The 17,814-nt window shown below is 43.8% G+C and overlaps 1 protein-coding gene across 1 annotated transcript; it reads right to left on the bottom strand.

Moving 5' to 3' along the window:
- Nucleotides 1-16,035: 16,035 nt before the first annotated feature.
- On the bottom strand, nucleotides 16,036-17,319 carry LOC123125426 (heavy metal-associated isoprenylated plant protein 39). The gene is made up of 3 exons (XM_044545948.1): nucleotides 17,005-17,319; nucleotides 16,754-16,829; nucleotides 16,036-16,661 (listed from the first exon to the last, which is right to left on the bottom strand). Exons 1-3 carry the CDS (start codon nucleotides 17,011-17,013, stop codon nucleotides 16,267-16,269), a joined length of 480 nt encoding a protein of 159 aa, XP_044401883.1. The 5' UTR covers nucleotides 17,014-17,319; the 3' UTR covers nucleotides 16,036-16,266.
- Nucleotides 17,320-17,814: the final 495 nt, after the last annotated feature.

Below are 17,814 nucleotides of genomic sequence, written 5' to 3'. Positions count from 1 at the left end.
GGGATTCGTCGCCGTCATCATCATCAACCATCCTCCACCACCAATTTCATGATGCTCACTGCCGTGCGTGAGTAATTCCATCGTAGGCTTGCTGGACGGTGATGGGTTGGATAAGATTCACCATGTAATCGAGTTAGTTTTGTTAGGGTTTGATCCCTAGTATCCACTATGTTCTGAGATTGATGTTGCTATGACTTTGCTATGCTTAATGCTTGTCACTAGGGCCCGAGTGCCATGATTTCAGATCTGAACCTATTATGTTTTCATCAATATATGAGTGTTCTTGATCCTATCTTGCAAGTCTATAGTCACCTATTATGTGTTATGATCCGTTAACCCCGAAGTGACAATAATCGGGATACTTACCGGTGATGACCGTAGTTTGAGGAGTTCATGTATTCACTATGTGCTAATGCTTTGTTCCGTTTCTCTATTAAAAGGATGCCTTAATATCCCTTAGTTTCCATTAGGACCCCGCTGCCACGGGAGGGTAGGACAAAAGATGTCATGCAAGTTCTTTTCCATAAGCACGTATGACTATATTCGGAATACATGCCTACATTACATTGACGAATTGGAGCTAGTTCTGTGTCACCCTATGTTATGACTGTTACATGATGAACCGCATCCGGCATAATTATCCATCATTGATCCAATGCCTATGAGCTTTCCATATACTGGTTTACGCTTATTTACTTTCCCGTTGCTATTGTTACAATCACTACAAAATACCAAAAACATTAATTTGCTTTCATTACTCTTTTGTTACCGTTACCATCACTATCATATTACTTTGCTACTAAACACTTTGCTGCAGATACTAAGTTTCCAGGTGTGGTTGAATTAACAACTCAGCTGCTAATACTTGAGAATATTCTTTGGCTCCCCTTGTGTCGAATCAGTAAATTTGTGTTGAATACTCTACCCTCAAAAGCTGTTGCGATCCCCTATACTTGTGGGTTATCAGAGGGGACCCAGTTACATGTAGTAACTGTCTTTGGCAGCATGGTGAAAGGACAACCTAAAGAAAGGGAATAATTTGCCGGCTCAAATTAGTTGATGAAATCCCAAGTTAACAGTTGCAGTGTATGATCAGAATGGCAGTTTAAGCGAGGGCTAATGATATATGAAGTAACGATAAGCCGGAAAAGTAAACTGCCATGACTAAAGATATTCAAGATCTACCAAGAGCGAAATTTGCTAAGTATGGGGACAAACATGTTCTACAGGTTAAAGCTATAAATTCGGATCTACAGCTGTTCAGAAAAAGGAAATAAATTCTAAATCTACAGAGGTGGCAGCAGAAAAGTGGAGGTGCCCCAGAAGAGATCTATCGCAATGGGGATATGTTCTAAAAGGCGGGTGCTAAGACTGATACCGCACATGACCTACATTATTTTTGGATCAAAACTACGTGATCTAGCAAGAAGAAGGAGGAGCAGTGATTGATACGTCTCCAACGTATCTACTTTTCCAAACACTTTTGCCCTTGTTTTGGACTCTAACTTGCATGATTTGAATGGAACTAACCCGGACTGGCACTGTTTTCAGCAGAATTGCCATGGTGTTATTTTTGTGCAGAAATAAAAGTTCTTGGAATGACCTAAAACTTCATAGAGAATATTTTTGGAATATATAAAAAATACTGGCGAAAGAATCAAGGCTAGGGGGCCCACACCCTGTCCAGAAGGGTGGGGGCACGCCTACCCCCTGGGCGCGCCCCTGCCTCGTGGGCCCCCTGACGCTCCACCGACCTCAACTCCAACTCCATATATTCACGTTCAGGGAGAAAAAAAATCAGGGAGAAGGATTCATCGCGTTTTACGATACGGAGCCGTCACCAAGCCCTAATCTCTCTCGGGAGGGCTGATCTGGAGTCTGTTCGGGGCTTCGGAGAGGGGGATCCATCGCCATCGTCATCATCAACCTTCCTCCATCACCAATTTCATGATGCTCACCGCCGTGCGTGAGTAATTCCATCATATGCTTGCTGGACGGTGATGGGTTGGATGAGATTTATCATGTAATCGAGTTAGTTTTGTTAGGGTTTGATCCCTAGTGTCCATTATGTTCTGAGATTGATGTTGCTATGACTTTGCTATGCTTAATGCTTGTCACTAGGGCCCGAGTGCCATGATTTCAGATCTAAACCTATTATGTTTTCATAAATATATGTGAGTTCTCGATCCTATCTTACAAGTCTATAGTCACCTATTATGTGTTATGATCCGTTAACCCCGAAGTGACAATAATCCGGACACTTACCGGTGATGACCGTAGTTTGAGGAGTTCATGTATTCACTAAGTGTTAATGCTTTGGTCCGGTACTCTATTAAAAGGAGGCCTTAATATCCCTTAGTTTCCAATAGGATCCCGCTGAGGGTAGGACAAAAGATGTCATGCAAGTTCTTTTCCATAAGCACGTATGACTATATTCAGAATACATGCCTACATTACATTGATGAACTGAAGCTAGTTCTGTGTCACCCTATGTTATAACTATTGCATGAGGAATCACATCCGACATAATTACCCATCACTGATCCAATGCCTACGAGCTTTGCACATATTGATCTTCGCTTATTTACTTTTCTGTTGCTACTGTTACAATCACAATAAAACCAAAACTATTACTTTTGCTACCGTTACCGCTACTATCATATTACTTTGCTACTAAATACCTTTTTGCAGATATTAAGTTTCCAGGTGCGGTTGAATTGACAACTCAGCTACTAATACTTGAGAATATTCTTTGGCTCCCCTTGTGTTGAATCAATAAATTTGGGTTGAATATTGTACCCTCGAAAACTGTTGCGATCCCCTATACTTGTGGGTTATCAGTGATGAACACTGACGAACACTGAAACCCTAAAGAACAGATCCATGAAAAGGAAAAGGGGAGACTTACTGATGCTACTTGACAGCGGAGGAGTGCCGCGGCGTTTCTGGACCGTTCAGGGCAATGCAGCGGTCGCAGTTGATGAAGGGGACGGAGGTCGACGGTGGCGAAGCTCGTGAGGGCTGGTGCGTCATGAGGAAGAAGAAGATGAGAAGGAGAAGAGAGGAGAATGAGAAAAGGGTGGTTTGCCCCATTTATAAGGAAAAGAGTAACAGATAGGCGCGAAAAACGAGGATGCCAAATGATGATTATCTAGTTAATTGAACGCCATGATTCTCGGAAGGTCATTAAGGATAAAAGATCCGTTAAAGATGACGTCGTGGCGGGTCTCCAAAATTTCCGGAGATGACATCATGGCGGGTTACAATGCTTCACAACAGAGGAAGAAGTATTTTTTCTAAGTGTTGAAGATTGTCCTGAACAAGTTCAAATCATCCTGGGGCCTAATGTTGGGGATATGACTATCAGGTATGACCCGCCCAGGAGGGGCCGGGTCAACCACAATGATGGTTCATCCTAGAAGCCCAAGAGAGTATACCAGATGGCGGTTCATAGATAGGCTGGTAAGAGGCCCAAACCCAGAGACGGCTTAAGGCCCATAAGTGTAAACCGCCATCTATGAGTAGACTTGTAATATAAGGCATGTAAGATATGTCACCGAACCGGACACGTTGTATGAGCCGGCCGGAACTCTGTAGGCCGCAGGGCGTTAACCCGTGTATATAAGGGGACGACCCGGCAGCGGCTTAGGGCAGGAAACATCAAATCGAGAGCCAGGCAAAGCGTGTTTGCTCCATGGTAATCGAAACCCTAGGAATGCCACCCCAACTGGAGTAGGCCTTTACCTTCACCGCAAGGGGCCGAATTAGTATAAATTCTCTGTGTCCCTTGTCCCGTTTAACCCCTTTAAGCTAACCTCGTCGCAATGGCTCCACAACTAAGTCCTTCCATGAGGACATATGCCATGAAACTTCCACGACACACGCGGATCGCGCGTGTGCACCGTTGGATGCGCCGCAATCGAACGGCAATCCACGTCCCTCACATCACACCCGTGCACCTGTAGTTGGATTGGATTTATATGCACTAAATGCCTAGAAAATGCACATAATCCCTAAATATGGTTAATGAGCCCAGAAAAATGCCAAATTTGAACACGGTGATCTGCAGGGTGTATGTTCGTCATAGAAAAAACTCCAGGGCAAAGAACAAAGAAAATTTGGATCCCCTTTCAATCTTGAGGATTTCCCTCTCGAAAGCATGGAACTTCCTCGGTGATGGTTCGATTTATGAAGGGCGTGCATGACGACATCAGCCAAACCTTCTCAAATTTTTACCAGGGCATGGTGACGTCATACCATGGCACCATGCCAGGTGTCATGTTTTTAAGTATTTTTTTCATTTTATCTATAGTTGAAAACCCAACAAACAAACATTTATGGTTGACTATTGCCACACATTTCATTGAAAAATCTGTCCATTCCTTGTAAAAGGCATGAGAATTTACTAAATGGCACGAGCATGGTTTTCTAGGCTGTTCTTGTGGACCCTTTCATGCATCGATTGTTTGAACTTGAATTATGCGCATTAATGCCTAGGAAATGCACATAATCCCCTAAATATGGCAAATGAACCCGAAAAAATGCCAAATTTGAACACGGTGATTTGCAGGTTGTATGTTCATCGTAGAAAAAAACTGGTGGACAAAGGACAAAGGATAAAGGAAATTTGGACCCTCCCTTCAATCTTGGTGATTTCCCCCTTGAAACCATGAAACTTCCTCGGTGATGGTTCGATTTATGAAAAGCGCGCACCACGACATAAGGAAAACATTCTCCATTTTTTACCAGGGCATGGCGAGGCCATACCATGGCACCACGGCAGGCGTCATGTTTTCCATCCATGTGTTTCATTTTTTGTATAGTTGTTAACCGAGTAAACAATGTGTTTATGGTTGACTATTGCCACACATTTCCTTGAAACATCTGTCCATTCCTTGTAAAAGGCATGAGAATGTAAGAAATAACACGAGCATGGTTTTCCAGACCATTCTTGTGCATCTTTTCATGCACCGATTGTTCGAATTTGAATTATGTCCATTAATGCCTAGAAAATGCACATAATCCCCTAAATAAAATATGATAAATGAGCTCGAGAAAATGTCAAATTTGAACACGTTGCATTTGAGGCGGTATGTTGATCGTTGGAAAAAAACTGAATGACAAACTAGGACGGAAATTTGGATTCCCTTCAATCTTGGGTATTTTCCCTCTCGAAAGTATGGAACTTCCTCGGTGATTGTTCGATTTATGAAGGGTGTGCATGACGACATAAGCCAAACCTTCTCAAATTTTTAGCAGGGCATGGTGAGGTCGTACCGTGGCACCATGCCAGGCGTCATGTTTTTCAAATATTTATTTCATTTTTTCTATAGTTCAAAACCCAACAAACAAACATTTGTGGTTGACTATTGCCACATATTTCAACGAAATATTTATCCATTATTCCTTTTAAAAGGCATGCGAATTTACTAAATGGCACAAGCATGGTTTTCCAGGCCGTTCTTGTGGACCCTTTCATGCACCGATTGTTTGAACTTGAATTATGTGCATTAATGCCTAGGAAATTCACATAATGCCCTAAATATGGCAAATGAACCCGGAAAAGTGCCAAATTTGAACACAGTGATTTGCAGGTTGTATGTTCATCATAGGAAAAAAACTCGTGGACAAAGGATAGAGGAAATTTGGATCACCCTTAAATCTTGGTGATTTCCCCCTCAAAACCATGAAACTTCCTCGGTGATGGTTCGTTTTATAAAAGACGTGCATGATGACATTTTTACCAGGGCACGGTGAGGTCATACCATGGCACCACACCAGGCGTCATGTGTTTTTCAAGCATGTATTTCATTTTTGTATAGTTGTTAACCCAGTAAACGACGCGTTTATGGTTGACTATTGCCACATATTTCCTTGAAAAATATCTGCCCATTCCTTGTAAAAGACATGAGAATGTACTAAATAGCACGAGCATGGTTTTCCAGGCCGTTCTTGTGCACCCTTTCATGCACCGATTGTTTGAATTTGAATTACGTGCATTAATGCCAACAAAATGCACATAATCCCCTAAATATTGTAAATGAACCCGGGAAAGTGTCAAATTTGAACACGGTGATTAGCAGGGTTTATGTTCATCGTAGAAGAAAAACTCATGGATGAAGGACAAAGGAAATTTGGATTCCCATTCAATCTTGGTGATTTACTATCGCACATGATTCATCTCCATCGCCTCTGCGAACCATGTGTGTTCACTCACACATGAAAAAGGAAAAGAAAACCCTCGCCCACTTCGTCCCCACTCACTCGCCGCGGACTCCTCCGCAACTCTGCACCCTAAGCTCAATGATTGTTGGCAGCGGGCGTAGGTCACGCTCCAAACGGCACCGGATTTCGCCTCCACCGCTTTCCGCCGCCTATCTGCACTGACATTCTAGACTCTGGTCGACTAGGGTTTTCTGCGGGATTGGGCCGGGGACTTTTCTCATGGAGAAGGTAATCAACTTAATTAGCAAAATATTCACTCATCTCTTATCGCAGTCCGTTCGCCGTTGTTAATCAACCGACGGAAATCACCGTGGAATCATTTTTGTTCTAACTGATTCGTGGGTGTTCATTCATGTGTCCACAATGAGAGCACAAATCGGACAACTGTGGTCATGGCCAGTCGGAAATGAAGTTCTATCTCACCATTCTGGATGACTTCAGGGAGCGCTCGGTATGTTCAATCTCAACCTACCACGGTCGGCATGGCCTAAATTTGTGAACATATACCGTCTGTTGCTACATTATCTATATATTTGTATCAAATCTTTGTTACATTATCTATTTTTAATTCTATATTTTTGTACTTTGCTTTCATCTCTCCCTCTGTATATGGATCTGTTTAATCAGTTACTCCCATATTTGCATGCTGCTCTGTTATTTCAATATATTTAATTTACGATCTTAATTTTCATTTCAAGCAGTACATCCATTGCTTTGCAAGAACAGGAGTAGAAAGAAATCTTGGGCTTTACTTTGCTGATGACTCCCAGGATGTCATATTAACAACGCAACATGGATTTACAATGACAGTTAGCGTAAAACTTGATAAAGATGGTCACTCCTATTTTAATGCGGACCTTTGGAGAAAAATGTCTAAATGTTATGAACTGAAAGCTGGCAATAAATTTTAGTGCGTGCACCACAGCCTGATCTAATTAACATGGATGTTTACTTCTCCAACGTCATCAGCCGATCAAAGTCTGATCGAGGTTAGTGTCCTTCAAACTTTCTCCTTGCTGTCATATTGCTATTTAAGCAACCAATTGATCACTATTTAAGCAACCAATTGTGATATCATATTCTGACTCCGTTCCTAGGCAGTAACAAATTCTATTTACCAATTTATGCGCACTATATATTCTTCTACCATGTTATGAATAAATAATACCTTTCCACCATTAAGCAGGATATGTTGGATGCATAGTGAATGATCTGTATGTTACTAAGCGTACCAAATTTCACCGGAAGGACTTGAAGCATGTCATAAACTTTGTTGATAATCTGACAGAGATGGCACATCGTATGAACGCTGGATTTTGGATAGGATTAATTAGACCTATGGTGCACACATTGAACAAGACCAATTGTGTGCACAAAACGCTGGTAAAAAGTCTTATTTTAATGTTGATGCTCATAAACTATATATATATATCTTCAACGATATGTTACAATTGTTTTTTATTCTACATGTCAACAGAAATTGCCCCCTGTAGCAGTTCCTGGATCGATTTCCCGGCGTGGTCGAATTACACTTGTGCCTGCTAATAACGCCAAAGTGATTGCAAGGTACTGCATTTCCCGCAAAAATGGAACCATTCAAATTAACAAGTTCTCGCTTCTCGTGGTAATGCATCCATATTGGGAAATTGGAGACACTGTTCTACTTATGATCTACCAAGGTGCATGAGGGCTCTTCCTTTTCATTGACGAGATGTCGAGTCGCCGTGATCAAGCTGTTTCCAGTGGATAGTTGTGGTTGTTGGCCCTCAGCCTCTTAAAATATGCTAGTTGTTAGTATATATGTTAAGTATGTAGAGATGGACCATATGGTTGTTGGCCCATAGCCTCTTAAAATGTGATAGTCGTTACTATGTTAAGTATGTAGATATGGACCATATGATTGTCAAAACCGTGTTACGAAGATCCTCCTTTTGTCGAATAGTGTAACCACTATATATATGTTACTCAAATGCTGTTACACAAGTTCATAAATTTTCATGGAAAGTATTAGTATCGTACACAGTTCATTGAGTTTAAGCGTGTGCCCGATGACCAGAAGGCATTTGCTGATTGCTTGCCCATATTGCAAATTCACACACATGTTAACATAAGAAAACGTATATGTAACATACTAATCATCGTACACGAGTACTCGCAGACGCATCGTGTGCGATACTCCGCCATCGCAAGCAACTAGTTTGCATTTTTCAAACTTTTTTGTACACACAGAATTGCACACGAAGTAACTGCATTGATCGTGTGTGTTGTAATTTCTCATCGCAAACAGTTCATCCGAGTCGGCTGTTTGCCACGTATCACACACATCTTGTTTACACAACCCGTTTGTGTTCTTTTGGCTCATCACAAACAGTTCATCCATGTGAACTATATGCCGCATATCACACACATCTTATTAAGTTGAACTGTTTCTATTGTGTTCCCTAATCGAAAATAGTTCGCCCGAGTTAACCGTATGCCGTATATCGCACACACATTGATATGGCTGCCCGTTTCTGTTGTTCTACCTCATCGCAAACAGTTCGAACGGATTAACCGTGTGTCATGCATCGCACACACATTGTTATGGATGCCCGTTTCTGTTGTTCTGCCTCATCGCAGACAGTTTGAATGGATTAACCGTGTGTCCTGCATCGCACACACAAATAAAATCTGAACCGTGTTTGATGCATCCCCCATCGCAAATGTTTTGCACCTTTTTTACGAATTTTTTACACCACCTTTTGCGATTATTGCATCACACACAGTTTCGGCAAAGGGTCTCTTATCATAGTGTCGCGTTAGCAGTATCCTGTAGTAGTGCGAAATCACCCCCACCGTCTCCATCGACTTCACCACCATCTGCATCACCACTTCCACCCTATATACACCATATATACAGTGGTCCATACACCCATAAACCTCCGTAATCCCCTACTTGAACACGGTGTTTTATGTGATGAATTATTATCCAATGATTTGTTGCACTTCTATTATGTTTAGGTAGTTTAAGTTTTTCGTATGGCATTGGTGATCTATTGTGATATAGTAATGTCCTTTTGTGTCCAATATAAGAGTGTGCACATACGTGGATCACAATTTAGGGTTAGTAATATGTTGAAGATAACTATGCATAGGGTGGCCGAAGGAGCAGATGTTACCGTAACTGCGTATAGTTGTTGATGCATATGGGATAAAGTGGACCCATAGATCTTAATGATATGGTTGGGTTTACGTTAATAGATCTTAGTATTTGTGGATGCTTGTTGAGGTTTTTATCATAAGTCTGTATGAGTCTAAATACGGATAGTACATCAGCATAAGGTTTCCCCACATAAAAAACTGCAACACTTTCCATTGATCAGAAGGAATTGGCGACAGTTGTGTCGGCCGTTGACACAGACTATAGTTTGGATACCATGCGAGATGATTCCACCTAATCTGAGCAACAAACAGAACAAGAATTATTCCAAGGCAATGTTCAACGACCAGAAGGATGTAGGTCGCTAGGAAAATTTACTGAGAAACCGGCTGGAGGCGGACTTAAACTACTGCATGAGATCCTTCTCAAGCTCCACAACATTTCTGGTGAGATCCACCAATGAAATCTCATACCGCTCCTTCGGGTTGGAATTTTCTGCTTGCAAATCATCAAAGTTCTTATGGAACTTCTTATTGTGGGTTCTCACATGTGATGGAGTTGAATCCACCAGATTTTGGGTAGGGGGTCCAGAGCTAGTAATCTTGACACGATGGTAACATGGACAAAGGTTTTACCCAGGTTTGGGCTCTCCTAAGAAATGAAACCCTACGTCATGCTTGTGTTATATTGATTTGGGATGGAGTACAAAGTACAAGTGATCTACCACGAGATCTTTGTTGTCATCTTCTTGAGGGTTCTCTCTCTAGGGCCGGTGGTTGACTTCAATGGTGAGATGCAAACTATGGATGACAACTTGACCTCAATGAATGGTTTTACACTGGTGGTAGTCGCACATCCCATGTAGCTGCTAGGATAGCGGAAAAGTGATGGCACAACACCTAAATGAGGTTGATGGTGGTGCCACTCGTGCACCCGGTCTCAAGCTTTGGAGTGAAAGACTAGGTTTGATCCGAGTTGATTATACTTGGCAACAACGATGTATTTATGTCGTTACCTTGTTGAAGTCATTGCTCGGATATGTTTGGATTCCTTTTCTTTTGGGTGAAAACTTTGATTTTGGGCTTAGGTGGTTTAATCCAGTGATAGCGTAGTTTGAGCCTCGCTTCCTTTTTGAAGGCATTGATGTTGAAGAATCTCGTCACCCATATGGTGTCATGATATGATTGATGCAGATATGGTCATTGTTGTTGTTTGCCGATTACTCCCTCCGTTCCTAAATATTTGTCTTCCTAGAGATTTCAACAAGTGACTACATACGGAGCAAAATGAGTGAATCTACACTCTAAAATATATCTATATACATCCGTATATGGTAGTCTATTTGAAATCTCTAAAAAGACAAATATCTCTAAAAAGACAAATATTTAAGAACGGAGGGAGTACATATCTGATCGCTTGTTTTTTCTACTTTCTCTATACTTCTCCACGCATAACTTTGTTTTTATATAACTTTGCTATTTGACGGCTTGTTTTCTATGTGCATGTGTTAGTGCTGGATGTGTGTATCTTGGCTATGTAGAGGCTGGGTGTGAACTCATCGGGTCTGTATCTTCTTGATGCTTCATTTTGAAACAACAAAATCCACCATTTGCCAAAAAATATAATGATACAGATCGATTATATTATTTTGACTCTAATGCCCGTGCCATTGGGCTCGACACTGACGGGAGATCTTTTTCTTTAAAAATATATGCTATGTATATATCATATGTATGACACCCTACAATAAAGTGTGAGATAAGTGTGACTGTTACAAGGGCACTGTCAATTTTGTGACACACCGACGTCACCATATCTCTTTGCATTACGGGCCATGCAGCTGCTGTCTCCTATCCCAGAAAAAAAATTAGTGTTCCTCTACCTTTCACCAGCGTCGCCGTTAGTTTGTCTCGTCTCTGGTGGCTTTAAGGCCATAGGGGCGCGATGAATCCCGACCCTTGTCGACGGGAGGATTTCGGTTTTAGATGTTTCTTTGAGGTTTATTGGTTTTGTGTTAGAATACCCATGACACCGCTCCAATACCGTACCCGGTCGCTCTGGACACCGGCACATGCCGCCGGCTTCCCCTGCGTTTCGGTGCTATTATGTTGGCATAGGTTACATTGTGTGTCTAGCCCCGCTATATATGAGAGGCCTAGGATACAAATGTCCTACTAGGACACGACTCCATATCCTATCTAAACACAATACAACTCAGAATCCAACTGTAACCTAACTTGTACACAATATTCGACACAACTCTAACAAACTCCACCTTGGCGAATATTCTCCACCATCCTGAATTTGTCAATGCGTCAAACTTCCATGTACATTGGACTTGAGCTTATCCCATGAGCACCGCTGCTATTCCAAAGACTCCATATGACTCCACCTGCAACTTGTAGTCCCTTCTTTTTTGACAACAGTCAACACTCGAGCAAAATTAAGTTCCTTGTTACTCTAGTTTGTGTTCTCAATTTCCTGAGTATCCGTCCAACACCATCACACACTGATCACTGACCTGCGTGAAAGTAAACAACTTACATATTGGGCGTCACACATAAGAATTACCTGAACTCAACATCATCGCTTCTTTCTTGACTGCCTATCTGAAACTTGAAGGAATTTCACCGTTGCTTGTAGTCATCCTGAGTCAAATTTGTAGTTGTCTCATCACATGTATAACCACCAGAGCCCTGGCCCGTCTCCACGTCCCGTGCATACCGCACGCCTCGCCGCTATTACTGCGTCGAGCCTCCGCTGTCCCGGTCGAGTCTCAAGGGTCGCGAACCCACACCACTCAACCCCCACTGCAGAGTACCACCCATCATCGCCGATCGGTGATGAGTTTCACGCTTTCATCAGACCACTGAGCTCCAGTCCGAACTGCATGTCACTCGCTTTCCCCCTTGCTGAATAGGCTTCGATTCTCTGGATACTTACATCGTAGCCCCTCAATCCAGCTCCACCTTCAACATGACTCCATGGTAGATGATCAGTTCATCCTCGCGCCCGAAGCTCACATGCGTACGTCATCTTGAATCAACCCCGCGCCATAGTCTTGTCGAAGTCACACAAGCACTCAGGCCCGTGCCGCGTGTTTTCCATGCCCGGAAAACGGTCACCATCAGCACCACGCTCCTATGTCGTCGTCGCCGATTCCACATCGTCTTCTGTACCAATCGACTTGCGTCGATCCATCAGACTGACAAGTCTGACCCGGCCGCCCTTGTCCGACTGCAACGACACGCTCCAGACTCCTCAAGCCTTCACCGTAATCAACGCCATCCATACACAGAAGTGTACCAGCAAAGAAAACCAAATCAAAATCCCTCGCAGCCTTCCCGTATGAACACCACACATATATAGCTACTGGACTTATCTCTTTTTCTTTCTTGATAGCATCCCGGTCTTGACTGGTCTTTGTGCCGATTCTTTTTCTCAAACAAATCCTTACGATGTCTACAACAGCCCAAATACTAGCATGATGATTCCACGTGCCTGCCTCTTGGTTCTACTCTAGGCAGCAGCAACGCACAATAGCACACGTCATGGACGGAGCTCCCACGCGAACATGTCGTCTTGGTGCTCCCCGATGACCAAACTGCCTGGGGACGCGGCTCCCGCTAGCCTCTGGGCCACGGCTACAGCCCCGCCTAGGTCACGCGCCACCAGCCGGATTCTGCACGTTGGGTCGGTACCTTCGCTGCTCCTTGCTGCCGTAGACACTCCACGCTATCCATCAATCGAGATCGATCCGATCTGTTTCCAAGCACAGGCTGATTCCGATTGCTTACCTGAACAGAACATCTCGCCGCGCCATCAGTTTTTTCTGTTCGGTCGCCGTCCGCCACCGAGGTCGACTGATTCCAGGAATCCATCTGTTTCTTTCTTTAGATCAATGATTTGTGCCCTTCTCGAATCTTGCTCATGATACCACTTGTTAGAATAAATCCAAGGCACATCGTCGATCATCCGAGGACCAAGCAATCACACGAGAACGACACCGAGATTTGTTAACGAGATTCACCGATATGGCTACATCCCCGGGGCTTGACTATGGGCGCTCCTCCCCATGGCACCGCTACAATACCGCACCCGGTCGCCCTGGACACCGGCACATGCCGCCGGCTTCCCCTGCGTTCCGGTGCTATTATGTTGGCATAGGTTACATCGTGTGTCTAGCCCCGCTATATATGAGAGGCCTAGGATACAAGTGTCCTACTAGGACACGACTCCATATCCTATCTAAACACAATACAACTCAGAGCCCAATTGTAACCTAACTTGTACACAATATTTGACACAACTCTAACATTTTGTATCCTGCTCAGAAAGAAGAGACGACGTCGTTTCCTTAAAGATGAAATAAGATTCTTCCTGTCTAGCCCCATTCTGGTGGTGCGTCTAGCATTGTCTGTGGACGTGTGGAGACGTGTCACCAGTGAATTTGTCTTTTGTGGGTCTGCTCGGATATGGTAATTGTTCCTCTATGTTCGTGTGTTTTTAAATTGGATCCTTCTAATTTAGGTTACTTTTTATCGGAGGTGGTTGATGTTCTGATCTGTTGGTCCTATGAGGTTTTAGCATTACGATTTTCTGATTGTCTATGAATTTGATATAATTTTTATTATTTCTGGTTTTTATTGTATTAGCACGATTGAAGATGAATATAGATTAGAAGTTTTTTCGAAAAAATAAAATAAAATTGTGAGACACCGGCCCCAACAGAAGATACCATATCTGAGTGGCACTCAAGCAGTCGCGCGCGCTAATCATTCGCAGGTAGGTTGGCTAGTGTCCGGATTCTGAACCCTGTTATTCCTAGCCTTAGGATCTACTCCTAGTAAACAACAACAGTCGCGCATTTGTAGTATCCTTCCTGAATTTTTCTTCAGAGGATTTCGCTGATCAGTGTTTATCTGCGCACTGCACTCCATTGTACAGAGCTCCCAGCTCTCACATGCCTCAAACGTCGTGATCGTCCGACTCGACGGAGCACATAACATTTTATTCCGGTAGGACAAATCGCTTTTGCTAAAACATTCCCTATGGCCTGCAACTTCTGAATGCCATGCCTAGTTCCCTGCAGAAATGGCTTTTATTCCAGGGGGCTCTCAGTGTTTGATGAAGTTCCATTTGCATGCAACAAGTGACCTCCCAAGATTGAGACGGGTGTTTCTGTTTCAGGCTGCTGGAACGTTTGGATGCAAAGAAGAATGCAGACTGTTTCAAGAACAACCCCTTCAATTCTGTGATGTTGCTGGCCTGATTTAAGCATCTCATCTTGTTTCTCCATGTTTCCTCGGGCTGGAATTGGCTAAACGTTTTCTTTTCCGACGCTTTGTACTTGTAAATATTTACCTGGTTTATGCATAGGAAAAGTTCCGTAGAACAACTGTTCCACGGTTCTTAGCTCAAAAAGAAAATGTATCTGACCCGATGCTTCCAGAATAGGTGATCTCATGGATTTATGTCGCTTCCATTGGAAAGCAGCAGTTGAGTCTGGCTTGGCTTATTGCTGGCGGTCCCTGGTTTTTGCTGTTTGTATTATGGTTTGTAGTACTCTTACGAAGGGTAATTTTAAGTTAGGTCATTGCGTACATGTGTGTAACTAACCACTGTGAATTTGGGTCCAAATGAGTGTGCCAAATGGTACATTCGGTCACTGATAGTAGTCTAGTGCTACTTGGACGTGGTTAATTCTATTGGACCAATCCTGGGCGAAAGGTATTGGCTGCTCATATGATGTCCAATTTGATCAGCATCTCCTGTGCAATGATGTAGTTTTTGAACATTAATTAAACCTAGAATGCTAGGTATGCTTATCCACGACTGAGATGTGTCAACAGTGTCGGCTTGGTAGTTTGTTCCTAGTCGCTTCTTAACATATCTTCGTTTTGTTTCTTTGTCTTGATTACCAACATACATTCTTGCTCTTATGTCATAGATGGAGAGGTCAGCTAGAACTCTTTCTTGGTTGGCATTATGTGCTATATTAAGATTTGAATATCAAACTGTAAAATCTACATGACTGGCTTAGCCAGATTTGCATTAGAAAAAAGAGGCATCAAAACTACGCCACTGGTCCCACCATTCCAAATTACTCGAAGTCCCAAAATTTTCCCAAGACAAACTTCTTTAGTTTTGACCAAATGTATAGAAGCTAATATTTACAACATCAAATATACTCTGTCCGTTCCAAAATAAGTGTCACTGATTTAGTTCTAAATCAGTGACTTGTTTTGGGACGGAGGGAGTATATAATATGAAAAAAAACATCTTATGGCAAATCTAATGAAACTAATTTGATAGTGTGCGTAGATGTTAATATAATTCCCTTTAAATTTGAATGAACTTAAAGAAGTCTTCTTTTTTTGCTTGATGAAGAGGCTGGGGTATTCCTCCTTTTTGAAAAGACGAAGAAAAGAACTTAAAGAAATTTGACTTAAGGAAAGACTAAACTTCAAATAATTTATTTATTTTTGCAAATAAACTTCAAATAGTTTAGAATGGAGAGAGTCCAACTTATGCACCGTTGGAGTATAATCGTTAACATGATACTAATCCCTCGCAAAGAGAATGTGAGACTAATCCATTTTGTAGTTTGAAGCCGCAAACCGCAAATCAGTGGATCTTCAAACATGGGTGGCGCATATTTTCATAATATGTATTCTAAACGCTCTTATATTTCTTTACGGTGGGAGTACATATTTAAAGAAAATTGCCGTCACAGGTCATTACAGTTATAATTGTCCCATACAGCAAAGTTTTCCACGTGAATGGCCTCCCTGCCCATAACTGCATTCTGCACAGAAACGGCATACACGCGAGAAGAGAGCAAGCAGCGTCTTTGTACCACACGTACTCTGGCACAATCACATCACGCAGCGGTCGCGTTCTTAGCAGATGGTGCAGGAGTTGGGGTTCTCCTCCATGCTCTGCACCACGTAGTGGCTGTTCATGTAGGGGTTGTGGTAGGCCGAATAAGCCGACCTGTACTGGTTCATGAACTCGGCCATGAGCTGCTCCTCCGTCGGCTGCGGCGGCTTCGCCTCGCCGTCGCCCTTCTTGGCCCCGTCCTTGCCGTCGCCGTCCTTCTTCTCCCCCTCCCCTTCCTTCTTGGCGTCGGCGCCGTCCTTCTTCTCGCCCTCCTTCTCGGGCTCCTTGGCCGGGCCGACCGAGTCGATGGACGCCGACCACCCCTTGCGCAGCTTGCTCACCACGTCCACCGGGTCCACCATGCCGACCACCGTCATCTTGCGGGTGGCCATGTCCACGGACAGCGCGTCTATGCCTGCACACACGAGACAGATCACAACGTCGGTTCCTTGCTTGCTTCAGCTAGCTCTTATGCCATGCGAGAAAACAAAATATTGCTGCTCGTACCGACGAGCGCCGAGACGGCCTTCATGGCCTTCTGCTTATCCTTGCCGCTGTTCACCTCCAGCTTCACCACAATTTTCTGCAGCAAAACCAAACAGCTAGCGTGATCATCAAGATGGCGTTCTGCTGAGCAGAGCTGAAGCAGGGGAGTACAGATGTCGAGCAAAGATCGGAAGGCAGTGCAGATAAAAGCAATAGGTGTTGGATTCTAAAGCAAGATCCAAGGGGATTCAGCCCAGAATCCTGGCACGAACCTTCGACATGTCCCCGAGATGCGAGCTGAGGGCCAGACCGGCCGGCGGCGGCGCAGTACAGACAGGCAGGGAGGACGCGTACAGCCGGAACGGGACGGACAGGAGGGAATAACGATACGAGTGAAGAGGAGGCGGGCGGGGTTAAAATGGCAGAAAAAGCAATGGTGGAGAGATGCCTCGAGGTGAGGCTGTAAATAAAGGTTGTAGCGACGGGTGGGGAGAGCGAGCGTCACGTATCACGGTATCAGCAAGGGGCAGAGAATTGGCGGGGGAAAGTGAAGTTGGTGAAGGCCAAATAGTTCTCTTCCTCCTCCCACTTGGGTGACGATTCTGGCCTCTCTTCTACAAGTGTATCGGTGGACACATGAAAGGTGAGGAGAGCAGCCTAAGTGCAAGTGCTGGGCCGAGGCCTGGGTGGGCTATTGGGCCGCATGTGGCCAGTGTGTGGTGTGCTACATAAACCAGTCTGTAATTCTGGATCGGGTATGAAATGAGATAACACTGGAAGTCTCTCTCTCGTTCCCCTTCGTCTCCCTCCCTCCCTGCTCTCCTCACCTACCTCTATTCTTCCCGTGCAATCGATCCCCTTTCTAGGGTTCATCGGTCGTCACAATTGGTATCAGAGGCCACAATTTTTTCCCTCCGCTGCTGATCCGCACCGTCGCCCCACATCCTCTTGGTAGATTGGTAACATCCACTGCATCAGGTGCGGATTCGCTTCGGTGAATTCGCGCAAAATCCTGTGCGGGGTTCGATTTACTCGGAGTGGGAGTCACGACGCTGTCCAAGCCTTCTGCGCAGACGCGGCAA

The sequence above is a fragment of the Triticum aestivum genome, chromosome 1A (genome assembly GCF_018294505.1).
Source record: "Triticum aestivum cultivar Chinese Spring chromosome 1A, IWGSC CS RefSeq v2.1, whole genome shotgun sequence".
Lineage (NCBI taxonomy): Eukaryota > Viridiplantae > Streptophyta > Magnoliopsida > Poales > Poaceae > Triticum > Triticum aestivum.
Note: the sequence above shows the minus strand (reverse complement) of the source record. Positions and strands in the feature narration are given on the sequence as shown.

Excerpts from the sequence above, each read along its gene's own strand:
- LOC123125426 (XM_044545948.1), bottom strand. Across the intron at positions 16,662-16,753 it reads GGCCGTCTCGGCGCTCGTCG|GCATAGACGCGCTGTCCGTG; the intron begins GTACGAGCAGCA and ends TCGTGTGTGCAG.